The 20,542-nt window shown below is 41.8% G+C and overlaps 1 protein-coding gene across 2 annotated transcripts in view; it reads right to left on the bottom strand.

The window, feature by feature from the left end:
• LOC126356028 (uncharacterized) overlaps positions 1–18,320 on the bottom strand; it is a 200,561-nt gene extending 182,241 nt beyond the window's left edge. For both annotated transcript variants that reach the window (XM_050006681.1, XM_050006682.1), the window contains exon 1: positions 18,122–18,320. In XM_050006681.1, the coding sequence (XP_049862638.1) occupies positions 18,122–18,232 (111 nt within the window). In that variant the 5' untranslated portion in view covers positions 18,233–18,320. The remainder of the gene's footprint in view (positions 1–18,121) is intronic.
• Positions 18,321–20,542: the final 2,222 nt, after the last annotated feature.

The raw sequence follows: 20,542 nt of genomic DNA, 5'->3' as shown, positions 1-20,542 counted from the left end.
AATGGGTACAACGGGCAGCCAAATATGATACATGTGGAGACCAGCTAAGTTTCCTGTCAAATGTAAGACCTAAAAATTTTGTTGTCTCCACGAATGGGAGATCAACTGGACCGAGTCTTAAGGACGGTGGGAGAAACACTTTGTAGCGCCAGAAGTTAATAAAGACCGTCTTCTCGGCAGAAAAACGGAAGACATTGGCGACACTCCAGGAGTAAAGATGGTTACAAGAACGCTGAAGACAGCGCTCCAGGAAACATGTACGCTGCGCGCTACAATAGATGGTAAAATCGTCCACGAAAAGGGAGCCTGATACATCAGCTGGGAGGCAATCCATTATTGGATTGATCGCTATGGTGAAGAGAGCGACGCTCAAAACGGAGCCCTGTGGCACCCCATTCTCCTGGCGAAAGGTATCTGACAGGACAGAACCCACACGTACCCTGAACTGTCGATCCATTAAAAAGGAACGAATAAAAAGAGGGAGGTGACCGCGAAGGCCCCATGTATGCATGGTGCGGAGAATGCCCGCCCTCCAACAGGTGTTGTACGCCTTCTCCAAATCAAAGAACACAGCCGCGGTCGGGCGCTTCCGCAAGAAGTTATTCATAATGAAGGTCGACAAGGTAACCAGATGGTCAACAGCAGAGCGGCGCCTACGAAATCCACATTGTACATTGGTAAGTAGGCGTCGAGATTCGAGCAGCCAAACCAAACGAGAGTTAACCATTCGCTCCATCACCTTACAGACATAGCTGGTAAGCGAGATGGGTCGATAACTTCCCCGGCTTAGGAATCGGTACAACAATAGACTCGCGCCAGCAAGTGGGAACATGTCCCTCAATCCAGATGCGATTGTAAGTACGAAGAAGGAAAACTTTACCCGCAGGAGAAAAGTTCTTCAGCATCTGAATATGAGTAGAATCAGGCCCTGGAGTGGAGGACCATGACTGGGCAAGTGTATTTTCGACTTCCCGCATGTTGAATGGGGCATTATAACTTTCATGATTAGAGGAATGGAAGTTAGGTGGCCGAGCCTCTTCTGCCTGTTTTCGGGGGAGGAAGGCAGGGGGGTAATGAGTGGAGCTCGAAACCTCGGCGAAAAAGCGGCCGACGGCATTGGAGACGTCCTCAGGGGCGACAAGGACGTCATTTGCGACCGTCAAGCCAGAAACTGGTGAGTGGACCTTAGTGCCAGATAGCCGGCGCAGGCTACCCCAGACAACAGAAGAAGCAGTAGAACTGTTGAAGGTGCTTGTGAAAGCAGCCCAGCTGGCTTTCTTGCTTGCTTTAATAATACGACGACACTGCGCATGTAATCATTTATAATTGATACAATTCACCACTGTAGGGTGGCGTTTAAAGGTGCGTAAAGCACGTCGACGAGCACGTAAAGCGTCTCTACATGCTGCAGTCTACCAGGGGACCGGTACGCGACGTGGAGAAGAAGTAGTGTGAGGGATGGAATATTCAGTAGCAGTGAGAATGACTTCCGTGAGGTCTGTGGCCTGACTATCGCAGCTTGTGAAGGTTTGATCCTGAAAGGTCGCCCTGGAAGAGAAGAGCCCCCAGTCTGCTTTGGAGATGTTCCAACTATTTAAGCACGGAGAGGGGGTATGATGAAAGAGATGGATAACACACGGGAAGTGGTCGCTCGAATATGTATCAGAAAGCGCATACCACTCAAACCAGCGTGCACGTTGGGTAGTACATACAGAGAGGTCTAAATGGGAATAGGTGTGAGAGGTGTCTGAAAGAAAAGTAGGGGCGCCAGTAATGAGGCAGACAAGATTGAGCTGGCTGAAAACGTCTGCCAACAGGGAGCCCCTCGGATAGGAGGCTGGAGAGCCCCAAAGAGGATGGTGAGCATTGAAGTCTCCAGTTAACAAAAATGGTGCAGGTAGCTGAGCAAAAATTTGCATCATGTCTGCCCTGGTAATGGCAGACGACGATGTAGTGTAAACGGTACAAATGGAAAATGTAAAAGTGGGGAGAGTAATGCAGACAATAACTGCCTGCAGGCCGGTGTGCAATGTGATGGGATCATAGTAGATATCATCCCGGACCAGCAACATAACCCCTCCATGAGACGGAATACCTGCGACAGGGGGTAGGTCAAAACGCACAGAGGTGTAGTGTGCCAAGGCAATTTGATCACATGGGCGTAGCTTCGTTTCCTGGAGGGCTATGACGACCGGATGGTGCAAGCGGAGCAGCAATTTCAAGTCCTCTCGTTTGGAGCGAATGCTGCTAATATTCCAGTGAATATGTGTTATCGCGAGAAGAAGATGCAAGAAGGGGTCATCTCGAAGGCCGCTGAGGGCCCGGCTTCAAGCGAGCACTGCCGCCGCTAGCAGTAGGCGGACTGTCATCGTCCATTTGTTCTGTAGGTTCATTGGCCATCTTGTTAAGATGGCCGGGAGGGGGAGCTTCCTCCACTGGTGAACGGCCAGTTGTTCGGCTACCAGCGGTGCGGCCAGGCGAAATGGATGACGGCCTGGGTCGGCAACTGCTGGGTGGCGCAGGAGAAGAAATGCGCCGTGGCGGGGAAGGAGAACTGTGCTTCCTATGAGCCTTCTTGGAAGGTCGTTTTGTGGAAGTATTTGTCGGTGGCTGAGAGTTTTTTTTTAAATTTAAGATGGGTAGATATTATAAAAGCAAAACCCAAAAAGCAAAATGGCTGCAAGAGGAACTGTGCAAGGCTCTTGATGCCATCAAATCTGGAAGAAAAATAAGAGGGGTCTCAAGAGCTTTCGGGATTCATGAAGCTACTCTGCGAACGAGAATGAACGTTAAAAATACCAAGGGTCCAAAACTTGGAAGAAACCCAACATTTTCGACAGAACAGGAAAATGAGATTAGGGATCATGTTACTACAATGGCCAAGCTGTTCTATGGCATTACATGAATCCAGCTGCGAAAGATTGCATTTGAGTATGCAGAGGCTAACAACATTGCAAACAATTTTGATAAGTCATCTAAGTTAACTGGAAATGATTGGCTAGCTCCATTTTTAAAAAGAAACCCAAATATTAACATGAAAAAACCTGAAGCTACTAGCATTAACAGAATACAGGCATTTAATGAAGAAGAGGTTAATGCATATTTTAAAAACTTAGAACATGTCTTTGAAAAATAAAAATTTAATTAGGGGCGAGTGTTCAATGTTGATGAAACTGGCATCAATACTGTACAAAAGCCAGAGATAATTTTGGCTCCTAAAGGTGTTAAATAGGTGAGGCCACGTCTTGGGAAAGGTGGAAAAACGCTACTGTCATATGGTGTTTCATTGCTGCTGGTACCTACATCCTCCCTGTGTTTATCTTCCCCAGGAAGAGGATGTCAAATATTTTAAGGTGGACCAGTTGAAGCAATATACGATTGTTCCGTCAATGGCTGGTCCAATGAGTCATTATTTTTCGAATGGATACAACATTTTCAGAACAATTTAAAATCAACTACTGATGACCCTATGATGCTGATTTTAGATAACCACAGCAACCACATTTCATTTGATATTTTTGAATTTTGTAAAAAACATTCTATTGTTATGGTAACCATACCTCCACACACTTCTCACAAGCTTCAACCACTAGATGTTACATTCTACATCTACATCTACATCCGTACTCCGCAAGCCACCTGACGGTGTGTGGCGGAGGGTACCCTGAGTACCTCTATCGGTTCTCCCTTCTATTCCAGTCTCGTATTGTACGTGGAAAGAAGGACTGTCGGTATGCTTCTGTGTGGGCTCTAATCTCTCTGATATTATCCTCATGGTCTCTTCGCGAGATATACGTAGGAGGGAGCAATATACTGCTTGACTCTTCGGTGAAGGTATGTTCTCGAAACTTCAACAAAAGCCCGTACCGAGCTACTGAGCGTCTCTCCTGCAGAGTCTTCCACTGGAGTTTATCTATCATCTCCGTAACGCTTTCGCAATTACTAAATGATCCTGTAACGAAGCGCGCTGCTCTCCGTTGGATCTTCTCTATCTCTTCTATCAACCCTACCTGGTGCGGATCCCACACTGCTGAGCAGTATTCAAGCATTGGGCGAACAAGCGTACTGTAACCTACTTCCTTTGTTGTCGGATTGCATTTCCTTAGGATTCTTCCAATGAATCTCAGTCTGGCATCTGCTTTACCGACGATCAACTTTATATGATCATTCCATTTTAAATCACTCCTAATGCGTACTCCCAGATAATTTATGGAATTAACTGCTTCCAGTTGCTGACCTGCTATTTTGTAGCTAAATGATAAGGGACCTATCTTTCTATGTATTCGCATCACATTACACTTCGCTACATTGAGATTCAATTGCCATTCCGTGCACCATGCGTCAATTCGCTGCAGATCCTCCTGCATTTCAGTACAATTTTCCATTGTTGCAACCTCTCGATACACCACAGCATCATCTGCAAAAAGCCTCAGTGAACTTCCGATGTCATCCACCAGGTCATTTATGTATATTGTGAATAGCAACGGTCCTATGACACTCCCCTGCGGCACACCTGAAATCACTCTTACTTCAGAAGACTTCTCTCCATTGAGAATGACGTGCTGCGTTCTGTTATCTAGGAACTCCTCAATCCAATCACACAATTGATCTGATAGTCCGTATGCTCTTACTTTGTTCATTAAACGACTATGGGGAACTGTGTCAAACGCCTTGCGGAAGTCAAGAAACACGGCATCTACCTGTGAACCCGTGTCTAAGGCCCTCTGAGTCTCGTGGACGAATAGCGCGAGCTGGGTTTCACACGATCGTCTTTTTCGAAACCCATGCTGATTCCTACAGAGTAGATTTCTAGTCTCCAGAAAAGACATTATACTCGAACATAATACGTGTTCCAAAATTCTACAACTGATCGACGTTAGAGATATAGGTCTATAGTTCTGCACATCTGTTCGACGTCCCTTCTTGAGAACGGGGATGACCTGTGCCCTTTTCCAATCCTTTGGAACGCTTCGCTCTTCTAGAGACCTACGGTACACCGCTGCAAGAAGGGGGGCAAGTTCCTTCGCGTACTCTGTGTAAAATCGAACTGGTATCCCATCAGGACCAGCGGCCTTTCCTCTTTTGAGCGATTTTAATTGTTTCTCTATCCCTCTGTCGTCTACTTCGATATCTACCATTTTGTCAACTGTGCGACAATCTAGAGAAGGAAGCACAGTGCAGTCTTCCTCTGTGAAACAGCTTTGGAAGAAGACATTTAGTAATTCGGCCTTTAGTCTGTCATCCTCTGTTTCAGTACCATTTTGGTCACAGAGTGTCTGGACATTTTGTTTTGATCCACCTACCGCTTTGACATAGGACCAAAATTTCTTAGGATTTTCTGCCAAGTCAGTACATAGAACGTTACTTTCGAATTCATTGAAAGCCTCTCGCATAGCCCTCCTCACACTACATTTCGCTTCGCGTAATTTTTGTTTGTCTGCAAGGCTTTGGCTATGTTTATGTTTGCTGTGAAGTTCCCTTTGCTTCCGCAGCAGTTTTCTAACTCTGTTGTTGTACCACGGTGGCTCTTTTCCATCTCTTACGATCTTGCTTGGCACATACTCATCTAACGCATATTGTATCATGGTTTTGAACTTTGTCCACTGATCCTCAACACTATCTGCACTTGAGACAAAACTTGTGTGTTGAGCCGTCAGGTACTCTGTAATCTGCTTTTTGTCACTTTTGCTAAACAGAAAAATCTTCCTACCTTTTTTAATATTTCTATTTACGGCTGAAATCATCGACGCAGTAACCGCTTTATGATCGCTGATTCCCTGTTCTGCATTAACTGATTCAAATAGTTCGGGTCTGTTTGTCACCAGAAGGTCTAATATATTATCGCAACGAGTCGGTTTTCTGTTTAACTGCTCAAGGTAGTTTTCAGATAAAGCACTTAAAAATATTTCACTGGATTCTTTGTCCCTGCCATCCGTTATGAACGTTTGAGTCTCCCAGTCTATATCCGGCAAATTAAAATCTCCACCCAGAACTATAACATGGTGGGGAAATCTACTCGAAATATTTTCCAAATTATTCTTCAGGTGCTGAGCCACAACAGCTGCTGAGCCCGGGGGCCTATAGAGACATCCAATTACCATGTCTGAGCCTGCTTTAACCGTGACCTTCACCCAAATCATTTCACAATTCGAATCTCCGTCAATTTCCTTCGATACTATTGCACTTCTTATCGCTATAAACACGCCTCCCCCTTCACTGTCCAGCCTATCTCTGCGGTATACATTCCAATCAGAGTTTAGGATTTCATTACTGTTTACGTCTGGTTTCAGCCAACTTTCTGTTCCTAGTACTATATGGGCGTTGTGACCGTTTATTAATGAGAGCAGTTCTGGGACCTTTCTATAGACGCTTCTGCAGTTTACTATTAGCACATTAATATTATAATTTTTCTTTTCTTCTTTGAAATCAGCCTTCAATCGTGAATGTGACATATATATGAAGTCACAGGTGTATAAAAAAAATTACGCCATATGAGTTAGCAAAACTATTTAATAAGACATTAAGATGGCTACCGTGGACAAGGGCAGCCAGCGTTTAAGGCATGTGGGTGGGATTTGCCCTTTCAATCCAAACAAATTTCAGCATGACGACTTACAACAATGTGAGATCTTCAGAGATGTTGTCCATGAAGACGAGGAGGTTCCGAATGCAACAAATGGAAATGAAGTGGTTGCATCTACAAACGAGCCACATATCCCCAACAGGAGTCAAGAACAGATTCCTAGATCTTCAGTAGAAGATGTTCCACGTCTAGTAGGCCTAGAAGAGGACACAACAACATCAACTAAAATAGCATGTGTCAAGCACGTTAGTGTATCTGACATATCTCCTGTTCCAAAACAAAAACAAGTTCTTCCTACGACGAAACAACCCAAGGGAAAGCCTAAGGGAAAGTCAGTGAACCTTACAGCAACTCCAGAGAAGAATAAACTGCTAACGGAGTTATCAATAAAGAAACAAAAAGAAGCCATGAAAAAGAAAGCTGAAGGAAACAAGAAAAGAAATCTTAACGATAAAACAGATAACTGCAGAAATCTGCAACTTAAGAGTCTCTAAGGAGAAACAGACAAGAAGAAACACCACCAAGAAAGTGAAAGTAGCAGCGATGATGACCTAAATCTGGACTTGCAGAACATTTGTGATGATGAAATGTATGATTTTGATCCATTGGCGATTTCAGAAGATGTCTGTTTAGTTTGTGGAGAGTTTGGGAAAGATGGAGAACTATGGTACCGATGTATTTCTTGCAGCAGATGAAGTCAAAGAATGTAGTGGCTGAAACACTTCAAAATGTTACAAGTGCGATCTTTACTGTGTGAGAAAATGAACTCTTTTCACATCAATATAAATGTAAAAAACGAAAATTATAAGAGATGTTCGTAAAATTACATTATTTCGTTCTTAAATATACTGTTTACTACTTTTAGTAACTAATAAGCAAATAAAAATAGCAAGTATTGTACATTTTTATGGTTTGTTTGTTTTAAGTGTTATTACCCAGTACTTTGCGTGTCATTACCCTCAGGGGAGGGGGGGGGGGAATACGACGCATTTGCACTTTAATGTTCAAAATTAAGGTACTGTTTATAACTATTTACAGACGACTGGAATATGTGAAGAAATGTCCATCGTATGGTATGTACTTATTTTCTTAAGTTTTAATGGCGTAACGAATGGTTCCCATCGATTTTTCCTTAGGTGCGTGTATTTCCCCCACTCTCCCCTACAGCTGCAGGGCTTAGATTACTCTGCGAATAAACAGGGCTGAAACCACACTCTAGAAGTTAACATGGTTAATTATATTTGGGCTAACAAGTTACTATTCTTCACCCAGAAGTTGTGGAGCATATGCTGTGCCATATGTATCTGGTGAAGTGGTATTCTGGCGTGTTTGTATTTTTACTCATTCATTCACTCTTCGTGTTCCATGAAGCCTAGTTTCTCAGCTTTTAAGTCTCTCTGAACATTTAAATTCCACTGTTTTTTTCTTCTTTCTTCTTGGATTTCGGCAACCAATTTTAAATCGCAGATTACTGTATCAGAATTAGCACTACTCTGTCTCTCATCTGAAACTTTCCCATCTTTGTGGAAGTGTGTTGAGGAGTCTGTAGCCTTTTACTTTTTCCTCCACGCATTATGTTGTGTGTGTGATTTTTTTCCTATGATTTTTTGATGGTGAATGTTGGTGATGAATGTTCTGCGTGTGTCTGGTACTTGGTTGAGGTTGGCAAGATTGTTGATTTTTAGGGGGGAGGGGGAGGAACAGGATTAGGAATTAGAGACAGGGATTTTTCCTTCGACTTAGTCGTCAAAAATCGTCATCGGGAATTTGTGCTTGTCGCGGGACATGTCATACCGACTTAGGGAGCGGATGAGGTCATTTCCATTTCTGGAAGAGCTCTCATAGAAGGCCCTTGCCAGCTGTTGGAAACGCTCTTTCAGGAAGGGGATTTCAGCTGCGGCGAGCAGATCATTAGTGAGGAATCCCAATTCATCCCCTCAATTTTCTAGTTAATATTAGCAATATAAGAGGATTATTAAGTTCTAAACACAACGTAATTTATTGAACATACACCGAGTAGATACATAAATAAGCTGTTTTGTATTACTCTGCACTACGTTTTCTGGAGGAAAGTGACTACGATGGTGTGGTGTAAAGTAATGCCTCCGAACTTTCTGTTTTGATCTCAACGTCGGTTGAGGTATTATATGTAATGCACATTACCCGGTCGAGTTTCCCCGCTTCGCTGACGCAAGTCACAACACACTGGCGCTAGCAGGCTCCAGAGTGTGGCAGGTGACATAGCAGTCCATAACGCAAGTCTATCGGTGAGTTAACAAAACTGAAAGCACGACTTCAAAGAATTAGTCCACGAAGGGAGCACCCTCTCCCCCAGCATGACAGTGCCAAACAACACACGAGCTCTGTGACATTTGCAAAAATGCGATGCCTGGATTCACCGACACTGATCATCCTCCACACAGTCCCCGACTTGGCCCCATCCGATTTGCACCTGTTTCCAAACCTTTATGAACATCTTCGAGAACTTAACTATGATCGTAATGAAGCAAGCAAAGGTGAAGTAGTGGCTCCGTCAACAAAGTTCAGTGTTTGTAGTGTCAGTATTAACAAACTAGTCTCTTTTGAGGTGAAATGTATTAGTCACCCTTGGCGACGATGTTGAAAACTAAATATGTCGACATGAAGAAAAATGTAGAATTAATAGAGTTTGTTTTTATTTCAAAAGCGTTAAGAGTTTTCACATAAATCCGGAGGTATTACTTTTCAGTATGCCCTCGTATATCTTCTACAAATCGACAAGCAATTCGAAATCGTTGAGAATGAGTTCTCATAATATTATTTTGAACCATTAGTTTATAAACCCACTCTAAGTGGAAATTGTTGCGAGAACCTACTTGACCTCTTTAGCAACAAATAATCCTTAGCAAACACGGAGCATCATTGCGGATTCAGGGATTAGTGACCACAAGGTTGTGGTAGCGAGACAATACCGTAACATCCAAACCCACAACAATAAACGCAAAATTCATCTATTTGCAAAAGCAGATAAACATTCGCTTGAGGCTTTCCTAAATGACAGTCTCCATTTCTTCCAATCTGAAGATGTAAGCACAGAACAGATGTGCTTAAAGTTCAAAGAAATAGTATCGACGGCTACTGAGAGACATATACCAAATAAATAAATAAATAAATAAATAAATAAATAATAGCTGAACTGATCCCGCACGGTACACTAAGGAGGTCAGAACAGTGCCGGAGAAGCAACTTACAGCATACCAAACTTTAGAAAGCAAACATTCAAGATTGTCGAAGTTTTGCAGAAGGTCGAAATGTTGTGCAAACTACAATGCGACGTGCTTTTACTACATCTCTGCAAACCACTGAGGTGCATTGCAGAGGGTGTGTCCCATTGTACAAGTTATTAGGGTTTCCTCCTGTACCATTCACATACGGAGCATGAGAAGAATGATTGAACGAATGTCTTTAAGCTTGCAGTAATTAATCTAATCTAATCTAATCCTAACGATCCCTTTGTGAGAAATTCAGGGGGTGGTGGTGGGGATTGTAATATATTCCTAGAGGGATCATTTGAAGCTGGTTCTCGAAACTTTGCTAATAGACTTTCTCGGTGTAGTCTACGCCTATCTTCAAAAGTCTTCCAGTTCTGTTTGTTGAATATCTCTGTGCCACTCTCCAACGGATTAAACAAACCATTCGTCCTGCCCTTCGCTGGATAGATTAGATTAGTACTTTTTCCATAGATCATGAATACGACACTTTGTAATGATGTGGAACGTGTCACGTTTATAAAAGCTGCCTATACAAGATATTACATTACACAAAATGTTATATTTTAATTTTTTGTGGGTATAGGTGATGGGAATTACTTACTTATCATATCCAAAAAGTCATCTAATGAGGAGGAGGAGTTGCATTTAGAAATTATTTTAATTTCCTTTTAAATGTTATATGGCGATTTGTCAGACTTTTGATGCTATTAGGTAATTGACCAAGGATTTGTGGCAGCATAATTTACCCTTTCTGAGCCAAAGTTAGATTTAACCTTGAGTAGTGAAGATCATCCTTTCTCCTTGTGTTGTAGCCATGTACACTTCTATTACTTTTGAATTAGTTCGGATTGTTAATAGCAAATTTCATAAGTGAATATACAGGGTGTTACAAAAAGGTACGGCCAAACTTTCAGGAAACATTCCTTACACACGAAGAAAGAAAATATGTTATGTGGACACGTGTCCGGAAACGCTTACTTTCCATGTTAGAGCTCATTTTATTACTTCTCTTCAAATCACATTAATCATGGAATGGAAAGACACTGCAACAGAACGTACCGGCGTGACTTCAAACACTTTGTTACAGGAAATGTTCAAAATGTCCTCCGTTAGCGAGGATACATGCATCCACCTTCCGGCGCATGGAATCCCCGATGCGCTGATGCAGTGCTGGGGAATGTATCACAGCCGTCCACAATATGAGCACGAAGAGTGTCTACATTTGGTACCGGGGTTGCATAGACAAGAGCTTTCAAATGCCCCCATAAATGAAAGTCAAGAGGGTTGAGGTCAGGAGAGCGAGGCGGCCATGGAAATGGTCCGCATCTACCAATCCATCGGTCACCGAATCTGTTGTTGAGAAGCGTACGAACACTTCGACTGAAATGTGCAGGAGCTCCATCGTGCATGAACCACATGTGTCGTACTTGTAAAGGCACATGTTCTAGCAGCACAGGTAGAGTATCTCGTGTGAAATCATGAAAACGTGCGCCATTGAGCGTAGGTGTAAGAACATGGTGCCCAATCAAGACATCAACAATGACGTGATTGCACAATTGCGTGCGGATTCTCGTCAGCCCACACACGTTGATTCTGAAAATTTACAATTTGATCACGTTGGAATGAAGCCTTATCCGCAAAGAGAACATTTGCACTGAAATGAGGATTGACACATTGTTGGATGAACCATTCGCAGAAGTGTATCCGTGGAGGCCGATCAGCTGCTGATAGTGCCTGCACACGCTGTACATGGTGCGGCAACAACTAGTTCTCCCGTAGCACTCTCCATACAGGACGTGGTCAACGTTACCTAGTACAGCAGCAACTTCTCTGACGATGACATTAGGGTTATCGTCAACTGCACGAAGAATTGCTTCGTCCATTGCAGGTGTCCTCGTCGTTCTAGGTCTTACCCAGTCGCGAGTCATAGGCTGGAATGTTCCCTAAGACGCCGATCAATTGCTTCGAACGTCTTCCTGTTGGGACACCTTCGTTCTGGAAATCTGTCTCGATACAAACGTACCGCGCCACGACTATTGCCCCGTGCAAATCCATACATCAAATGGGCATCTGCCAACTCCGCATTTGTAAACGTTGCACTGACTGCAAAACCAAGTTCGTGATGAACACTAACCTGTTGATGCTACGTACTGATGTGCTTGATGCTAGTAGTGTAGAGCAATGAGTCGCATGTCAACACAAGCACCGAAGTCAACATTACCTTCCTTCAATTGGGCCAAATGACGGTGAATCGAGGAAGTACAGTACATACTGACGAAACTAAAATGAGCTCTAACATGGAAATTAAGCGTTTCCGGACTCATGTCCACATGACATCTTTTCTTTATTTGTGTGTGAGGAATGTTTCCTGAAAGTTTGGCCGTACCTTTTTGAAACACCCTGTATATATTGTGAGGCTACAGTGAAGATCTCTAGCTCTTTAAATAAGTGTCTGCAGGATGATCTTGTATGAGCTCCAGCAATTATTCTGATTACACGCTTTTGTGCAATGAACACACTTTTACTCAATGATGAGTTACCCCAGAATATGATGCCATACGAAAGCAGATAATGAAAATAGGCGTGGAAAGTTAATTTACTGAGACGTATATCGCCAAAATTTGCAATGACCCTAATAGCATAAGTAGATGAACACAAACGTTTCAGCAGATCCAGTTCAACCCCTCATCAAAGCATACACCTAGAAATTTTGAATATTCTACCTTAGCTACCGATTTCTGATCGAAGTCTATATTTATTAATGGTGTCATTCCATTTACTGTTTGGAACTGTATATACTTTGTTTTGTCAAAGTTTAATGAGAGCCCATTTGCAGAGAACCACTTAATGATTTTCTGAAAAACATCGTTTACAATTTTATCAGTTAATTCTTGTCTGTTGGGTGTGATAGCTATACTTGTATCATCGGCAAAAAGTACCAGCGTTACATCTTCGTGAATATAGAATGGCATCTCATTAATATATATTAAGAACAGCAGAGGATCCAAGACCGAACCTTGCAGCACCCCATTCTTTATTGTTCCCCGGTTTGAGGAATCGCCAGTTTTTTGCATATTATGTGAACTGCTCATTTCAACTTCCTGCACTCTTCCAGTTAGGTATGATTCTACATCCCCTATTAGTCCTACCTGGTGCGGACCCCACACACTTCAGAAATATTCTAGGAACGGTCACACGAGTGATTTGTAAGAAATCTCTTTTGTAGACTGATTGCACCTACCCAGTATCCTAACAATAAACGGAAGACTACCCACAACTGAACCATCATTCGATTTCATATCCCTACAAATTGTTACATCCAGGTATTTGTATGAGGTAGACGATTGCAACAGTGACTCATTGATGTTATGGTCGTAGGATACTGTTTTTTTTCCTTTTGTGAAGTGTACAGTTTTATGTTTCTGAACATTTAGAATAAATTGCCAATCTCTGCACAACTTTGAAATCTTATCAAGATCAGACAATATTTATGTAGCTTCTTTCAGATATTACTTCATTATAAATAGCTGCATCATCTACAATAATCCCGTTTTTACTATTGTCTGGAAGGTCATTAATACACATCATGAACAGCAAGAGTCTCAACACACTTCCTTGGGGCAACCCCAAAGGTAATTCTACATCTGACGATTACACAGTATGAAAGGTAACATGCTGTGTCCTCCCTACCACATGGTCCTCAATTGAGTCACAAATTTCAGTTGTTACTCCATATGATCGTACTTTTGACAATAACTGTAGCTGCGATACTGAGTCAAATGCTTTTCGGAAATCAAGACAAACGACATCTAGCTGGTTATTATGTCATGTGAGAAAAGTACGAGCTGGGTTTCACACGATAGATGTTTTTGAAATCCATGCTGGTTGGCATTCAGGAGGTCACATTCTATTCAGGATATCTCATTGTGTTTGAGCTCAGAGTATGTTCTAAGAATCTACAACGAATCGATGTCAAAGGTACTGGACGGTAATTTTGTGGATCACTTCTACTACCCTTCTTGTAGACGAGTGTGACATGGTTTCTTTTTCCAAGGATTGGGCACGGTTTTTTTTTCGAGGGATCTACGGTAGATCATAGTTAGAAGAGGGGGGCTAACTCAGCCGCAATTTCAGTATAGAATCTGACAGGTATTCCATCGGCGCCTGGAGTTTTGTTCAATTTTAACAATTTCAGCTGTTCCTCAACACCGCTGACACTAATACTAATTTCATTCATATTTTTAATGGTACGAGAATTAAACTGGGGCAGTTCTCCTGTGTCTTCCTTTGTAAAGGAACATTTGAAAACCGAGTTAAGCATTTCAGTCTTTACTTTGCTACCCTCAATTTGAGTTTGTCTCATTTGTTAGTGACTGGACACTAATATTGGTGCCATTAGCAGGTTTTACATACGATCTGAATTTCTTTGGGTGCTGTGAAAGATCACTTGACATTATTTTGCTTTCTTTTAATCCTATTGTGGCGTAATCTCTGGTTCTTTAGAAGTATTTTACAGTGACTTTATTCCTTGCAGATTCCTTCCCATAATGAACTGTTCTACAGGGTAAATATCCATCCAGTTCGTACTCAAATACTCTTTTAAATTTTAGCCTGAGTTGTTATACATGCTCCTGCCTTGTGATGAAAGCTTCGATTTCCTCACTGAAATATGAGACTACTGACATTTTATCTAGTTAACAGAGCATATTTATCTTTCTGCTTGTTTTAGCTGTCCTTTTTACTTTGGTAATCATTGTTGCCACAACTGCAAAATGATCGCTGATACCAATTTCGATGTGGACATCCTCAAAAAAACAGATCTATTTGTTGCCATTAGATCCAATATATTTCCGTCAGTGGAATTTTCACAAAGAAACTGTCTCGAAATCTGGATTCTGGTGATGACACAATCGATATTTTCACTGCGCAATAACAATGGTATTTTCCTGACAACAGTGACGCTATAGCAGAGTAACTAAACCGGTTTTCCGAAATCCCCTGACGTAAGATGAAATAAATATTCCAGAATTCAAACAAAGGAAACTGCCAAGATGAACTTAGAAGTAGACATCCTCGGTGTAGCAAAGCAGCTTAAATCAGCCTCCAGTCCTGATTATATACCAGTCAGGCTCCTTTCAGAGTATGCTGATACTATAGCTCCACATCTAGGAATCATAGAACCGATCGCTCGTCGAAAGATCCGTACCTATAGACAAATCACACCGACACGCAAGAAAGAAAATAGGTGTAATCTGCTAAATTACAGACCCATACTTCTAAAATGGATTTGCAGTAGATTTTGGAATATATGCCGTGTTCCAATATTATGAATTATATCGCAGAAAATGGTTTGTTGATAGTCAACACTGATTCAGAAAATACCGTTCTTGTGAAACTACTAGCTATTTATCGTCTCAGTTTTGCGACTGGATACGTGATTTCCTATCAGAAAGACCACGGTTCGTAGTAATTGACGGTAAACCATCGAGTAAAGCAGAAGTAATATCTGGCGTTCCCCAGGAAGTGTTACAGGCCCTCTGCCCTTCCTGATCTGCATAAAGGATTTAGGAGGCAATCTGAGTGGCACTCTTTGACTGTCTGCAGATGATGCTGTCGTTTACAGACTTATAAAGGCATCACATGATTATCAAAACACATTGCAAAATGATTTGGACAAGATGTCTGTATGCTGTGAAAAGTGGTAATCGACTCTAAATAATGAAAAGTATGAAATCTCACATGTGAGTACCAAACGGAATCCGCTACATTTTGGTTACACGATAAGTCACAAATCCAAACGATGTAAATTCAGCTAAATGCTTAGGGATTACAGTGTTGGAACGATCGCATAGATAACGTTATGGGTAAAGCAAACCAAGGTCTCCGATTTATTGGCAGAACAGTGATAAAATGCAACTGGTCTACTAAAGAGACTGCCTGCACTATTCTTGTACTACTACTTCTGGAGGGTTGCTGTGCAGTGTGCGATCCACGTTAGAGAGGATCGACGGAGGACATCGAAAAAGTTGGAAGGAGGGCAGCTCGTTTTGTACTACAGTGAAACAGAGGAGAGAGGGCCACTAATATGATACCCGAATTGCAGTGGCAATCATTACAAACAACGGCTTTTTCGCCGCGGCATGATCTCATGAAATTTCAATCACTAGGTTTCTCCTCAGTGTGGAAACTATCTTGTTCATCATAATAGAAACCCGAGCTCAACAGAAAGATTGAAGTCTTCCCTTTTCCCGCGCGCTGTTCGAAAGTGGAACGGTTCAGTAATAGCTTGAAAGTGGTTCTATGAATCCTCTGTCAGGCACATAACTGAACTGCAAAGTAATCACATTGATGTAGACGCGTTGCCTTATATACTACTAGCGAACTCGACATTCTAACTGAATATCTGCACTAATCTCCTACACACACACATATCTTGAGCATTCTTTATTACTATTGCCGACGAAACCTTGATTGGGAATTGAAGTAGCTTAAAATGAGTGGTTTAGTCTGGCGGAATAACTGATATGACAGACCTCTCCTGTTGCTGGTTCTGTGAATATAGTAGCTTCAATGACATTATTTTGCACAGTTTCAATAATATCTGCAAATGTGCGGGATCATATTTGCACGACTCTGATTCCGCAGCAATATCATAATCGTAAGTCAAACACAGCTTAGCCTTTTTCTGTTAAAACCGACTGGAAGGGAGAAAACAAAACGGCAAACAGTTGGTCATGCAGCTTTTATTTGATGTTACACATAAAGAGGAAGAATGTGTGTGGGAGAAACGATTTGTATACTGGTTTAAATGCTTGGCTATTGCAGTTAAAATTGTCTGTTAGAAAAAACGAAATCTCATTTTTCAGAGCACACCATTTTCTCGCTGTCTGGTTTAGCATAAAATCTCTACATTGTTGCTTACCCATGTCCATCCCAATATTTCTTACACTACTGTATAAAAAATGCATGTTTCCCCTCTAACCGTTCATTAGAGTAACGTGTTACAATTTTTCAGAAAATCGGCCAAGAAGTTTAAGATTTTCGGTAACAAGTTTAAAGTACGACTTGTCTTTAAAATGAGAGGGAGAGGAGTGGAGTCTTGTTTAATCGTGATGACCGGGTGGATGAACCGTCTTCATCTGTTAGCCGTAAGTTACTCGACAGAATATTCCTTTATCCGCTGTACAAAATATCTAGTAGCTCTAAAGCCTCGTGACAGTGACGTTGCTGGCGGTTCTGGATATTATGTATAGTGGCTGTAGTCACCAAACTAAATTATTTTTAATCAACACTAACTACTTTGCTACCAGAAAATTTAATGCATCAGACTGTATTTTCGGATACAACACTTTCGGTTTTATTATTTTTAAGTACGAAAAACACTATCCTACATTTGTGATTTTGAGCACCTTATCACTGTGAAGCTGATTTAAAACGACGTCAAACTGACTATTTGCTCTGAGAAATTGCAATATTATAACAGTGTCGACATTGTACTGATGGGTCGTAAGGTTCTAGTGGTTGCACTTGACACTGTCTTGCTTACTTGTATGAATCTCACGGGATTAACGCCTAAAAGTGATGCTTGTGACATATTTAGTTACATCCGAGTTTCGAAATCAAAAGAGAACGAAAGTCAGTCCTTTCGCCCGTAAGAGTGGCACCCAGCTTTACGTTCCTAGCTGTTAGTCTGTTCAACATTCCAGTCATTACGTACGGGTGTATAACAATCTAAAATATTGGTACACTTTTTGAGACCAGGATCAACATCTTTCTGGCACGTACTGGACATTTGTTTGACGTATCACCATTATAAGGATTATAAGCTGAGGACAGCTACTAGCTACACGTATGCTATAGAAAGCTTATGTACCTTTAACTGCCGGTTTTTAATTTTGAAATAACTATCCTCATAGGGCTCGTAGAAGCTTTTTATGCTGCGGCATCGTCTTGCAGCATGAAACCTTGCAGGAATCACCCGTCCACGGAATTTTAAAACTGAGGAGAATAAACTTTTTTACACTGTACTTATCACTAACTGCTGTCTTCAAGTTAAAAGAATTATAATGATACCATAACTATAAAGTATCCTATTTTGGATAAGACAGCGGTCTGTCGCCAGTTACTTGTTTCTGTCGTATCATTTCGTGCACTAATTTACGTTTCTCTCGGCTACAAGTTAGATGCTAGGTATTTTCCTCCATTTAAGAAACCTCACACAAGAAAGTGACTGTTGCATGACCGAATACAGTACGATGCAATTTCAGCAGTCTGGTAGTGAGCCTACCTTCTGCATGCGCAGCCGCATGGGAGGTGGTTCGACTTGGCCTGCTGCAGCCACCTGCTCCTCGTATTCGGCGGACGGCACCGTCACCAGGAACAACACGCCGTTCGACATGGCTCTTGCCTCGCACTATCTGTACGTGTTGCACAGAGCACCGCACATCCGGCACTGCCCCACCGCCGTCAAAGCTCGCCAGAGAATTTGTACTTCCGCGTAAAGAGACGCAACACGTGTCTCTTGTTTACTATACGCTAGTGCGAGTAAACAATGTAGGTAGTCAACTAACTGATCCTCTGATTATCTAACCCTTCTGAATATCTCATCGTAAACTGCTGCCTAATAGAATATTATATTTTCATTTCCATCTGAACACATTAAGCTGCTATTGGTGCGGTCATACGTAACTAGTGAATACAAAAAAGTTACTGCACTACCAGACGTAAATTGTGATTGAAACTAAGACGAATCAAAAAGTCAGAACATGTTGGCGAAAAACTGCAAGTCGTCTTCCCCGCCTCAACCACTTGAAGACAAAAACAGTTCATGAGACACTCCGACCCATAAATCGGGGATTAAAAAGTGACTGATAACAAAACAAAAAAAAATAAGTATTCGCACAGTCACAGGATGTCCCACAGCCACACCAGGGAAAATGGTATTATTACAAGACTCCCTGTCCCCATTGACCTCGTATTCACCGCTGAAGTAAGCGCTATCCGAACTCACACTTATCAAGAATCTCTTGCTCATAACATTTGTTGACAAGAAAAAGTAAAGAAGATTAAGATATTAAGAGACGGAGCACAGGCCATGTTCGATACTTAATATAATTCAAGTCGGAGAAAGTAAGAAATGATACAGCATAAGATCAACTAAAGTTGGTTTTTCTCGCACAGTCAGTGAAACACCTTAACATTTGTTAAATTGTATCGTTGGAGCTGGTGATAGGAATTTTAAAAATAGCCAGCCCGGTGAAAGTGCTAGCGACTAAGCATCGGAGAGACGTCGCACGTTACCACATATCACCAGGCCTGACAAATCCTATTACTATCGTTGTTATAGCTTAGTTTTTTAAAGAAAATGTATACATTTAGGTATTTATTCTAATACTGAAATAGAAACTAGGCACGAAATAAGAACCATAAAGAATCAGTGTCATAGGATAACAAGATGTTATGGTCTTCCGGTTAAAATACACCATAACCCAATGAAACAGTGTCGCCCCAGTGTGCCTCCCCCCCCCCCCCCCCCCCTTTCCGCCCTGTGATGTCAGAGCACTGGAGCATCTAGATTGGCGCATCATCGATTAGTGGCGTAGGAATGCTTGTTCATCTTTTTTTCTCCTCTGTGGAAACTTAGTTAACAACTCATTGGAGACGAAGGAGCAGACAGAGGTAGAAATGCCGGCGAATTTTCTGGGGGATCATGACTGATTCACCTCCAGTGATTTAGAGAATCACCGATAACTTCTCTTACGAATACGATTTCCATGTGCTAACCACCGTTCGCTTCACCCAGATTTCTGTTTGAGCGCAGACTTGTATGGGTCTTGGGTATCCATCGCACCACATGGCTTGGCAGTGTTGGATCACACTAATGAAGCAACCGGAAAAGGATAAGACTACAACATCTATGTGTTAGTAGGACAGACAATAGATGTCGCTGTATAGAGTCCAACTACAGAATTAAATTTGAAATAAGTGTTAGCGATATTAGCAAGAATTTTTCATGCATTTTTTTTTAAACGGGATAAGTGCATACCATTGAAACATATCTAAGCTTATCAGTCACTTTAAAGATGCTGCAGCTTTCTAATTACTTTTAAAATAAGCAATAATTTGTTTAATAACATATTGCTTTAGTTTTGTCTAACAGGAGCAAGTGAGTCTTGCAGGACTGCTTATGGATGCTGAAGGCACTGTTGATAATTCAGTGAAGAAATGTGCGTTCGAGGAGTATGTGTGGGGTATACACACATGCCAGTTGTCTAGATATAAGTTTTAAGCAATTTTTCGCACTCACTTTGAAAATGTGCCAATGGTTCCTCATCCAAAGAGTCAATCACACAATTGTTCGAGTTCCTATTACACGTACCAGAGGAAGCATGTGCCCCATCTATAACGACCTCGCCGTCCACATCTTGTCAAGCCCTGATATTCATTCCTGCACGTGTAAATTGCGTTCTTTTTCTATCACGGGGGCGGGAACGAGACATTCTTGATAAACTGAGACAGGAAAGAAACTATCTCGGCAGCGAATTTATTGTGTAGGCTTTAGGAAAATTTCCACACTCGTTTAGGTGAATATATCGCTGCCCCCCCCCCCCCCCCCCCCCCATTTCCGCCTCAGGTATATAATACACGAAATCACACACAATAGAATTCATACTATTCTCAATTCTATTTCCCTGTCCTTCATTTAAGA

The sequence above is a fragment of the Schistocerca gregaria genome, chromosome 3 (genome assembly GCF_023897955.1).
Source record: "Schistocerca gregaria isolate iqSchGreg1 chromosome 3, iqSchGreg1.2, whole genome shotgun sequence".
NCBI lineage: Eukaryota > Metazoa > Arthropoda > Insecta > Orthoptera > Acrididae > Schistocerca > Schistocerca gregaria.
Note: the sequence above shows the minus strand (reverse complement) of the source record. Positions and strands in the feature narration are given on the sequence as shown.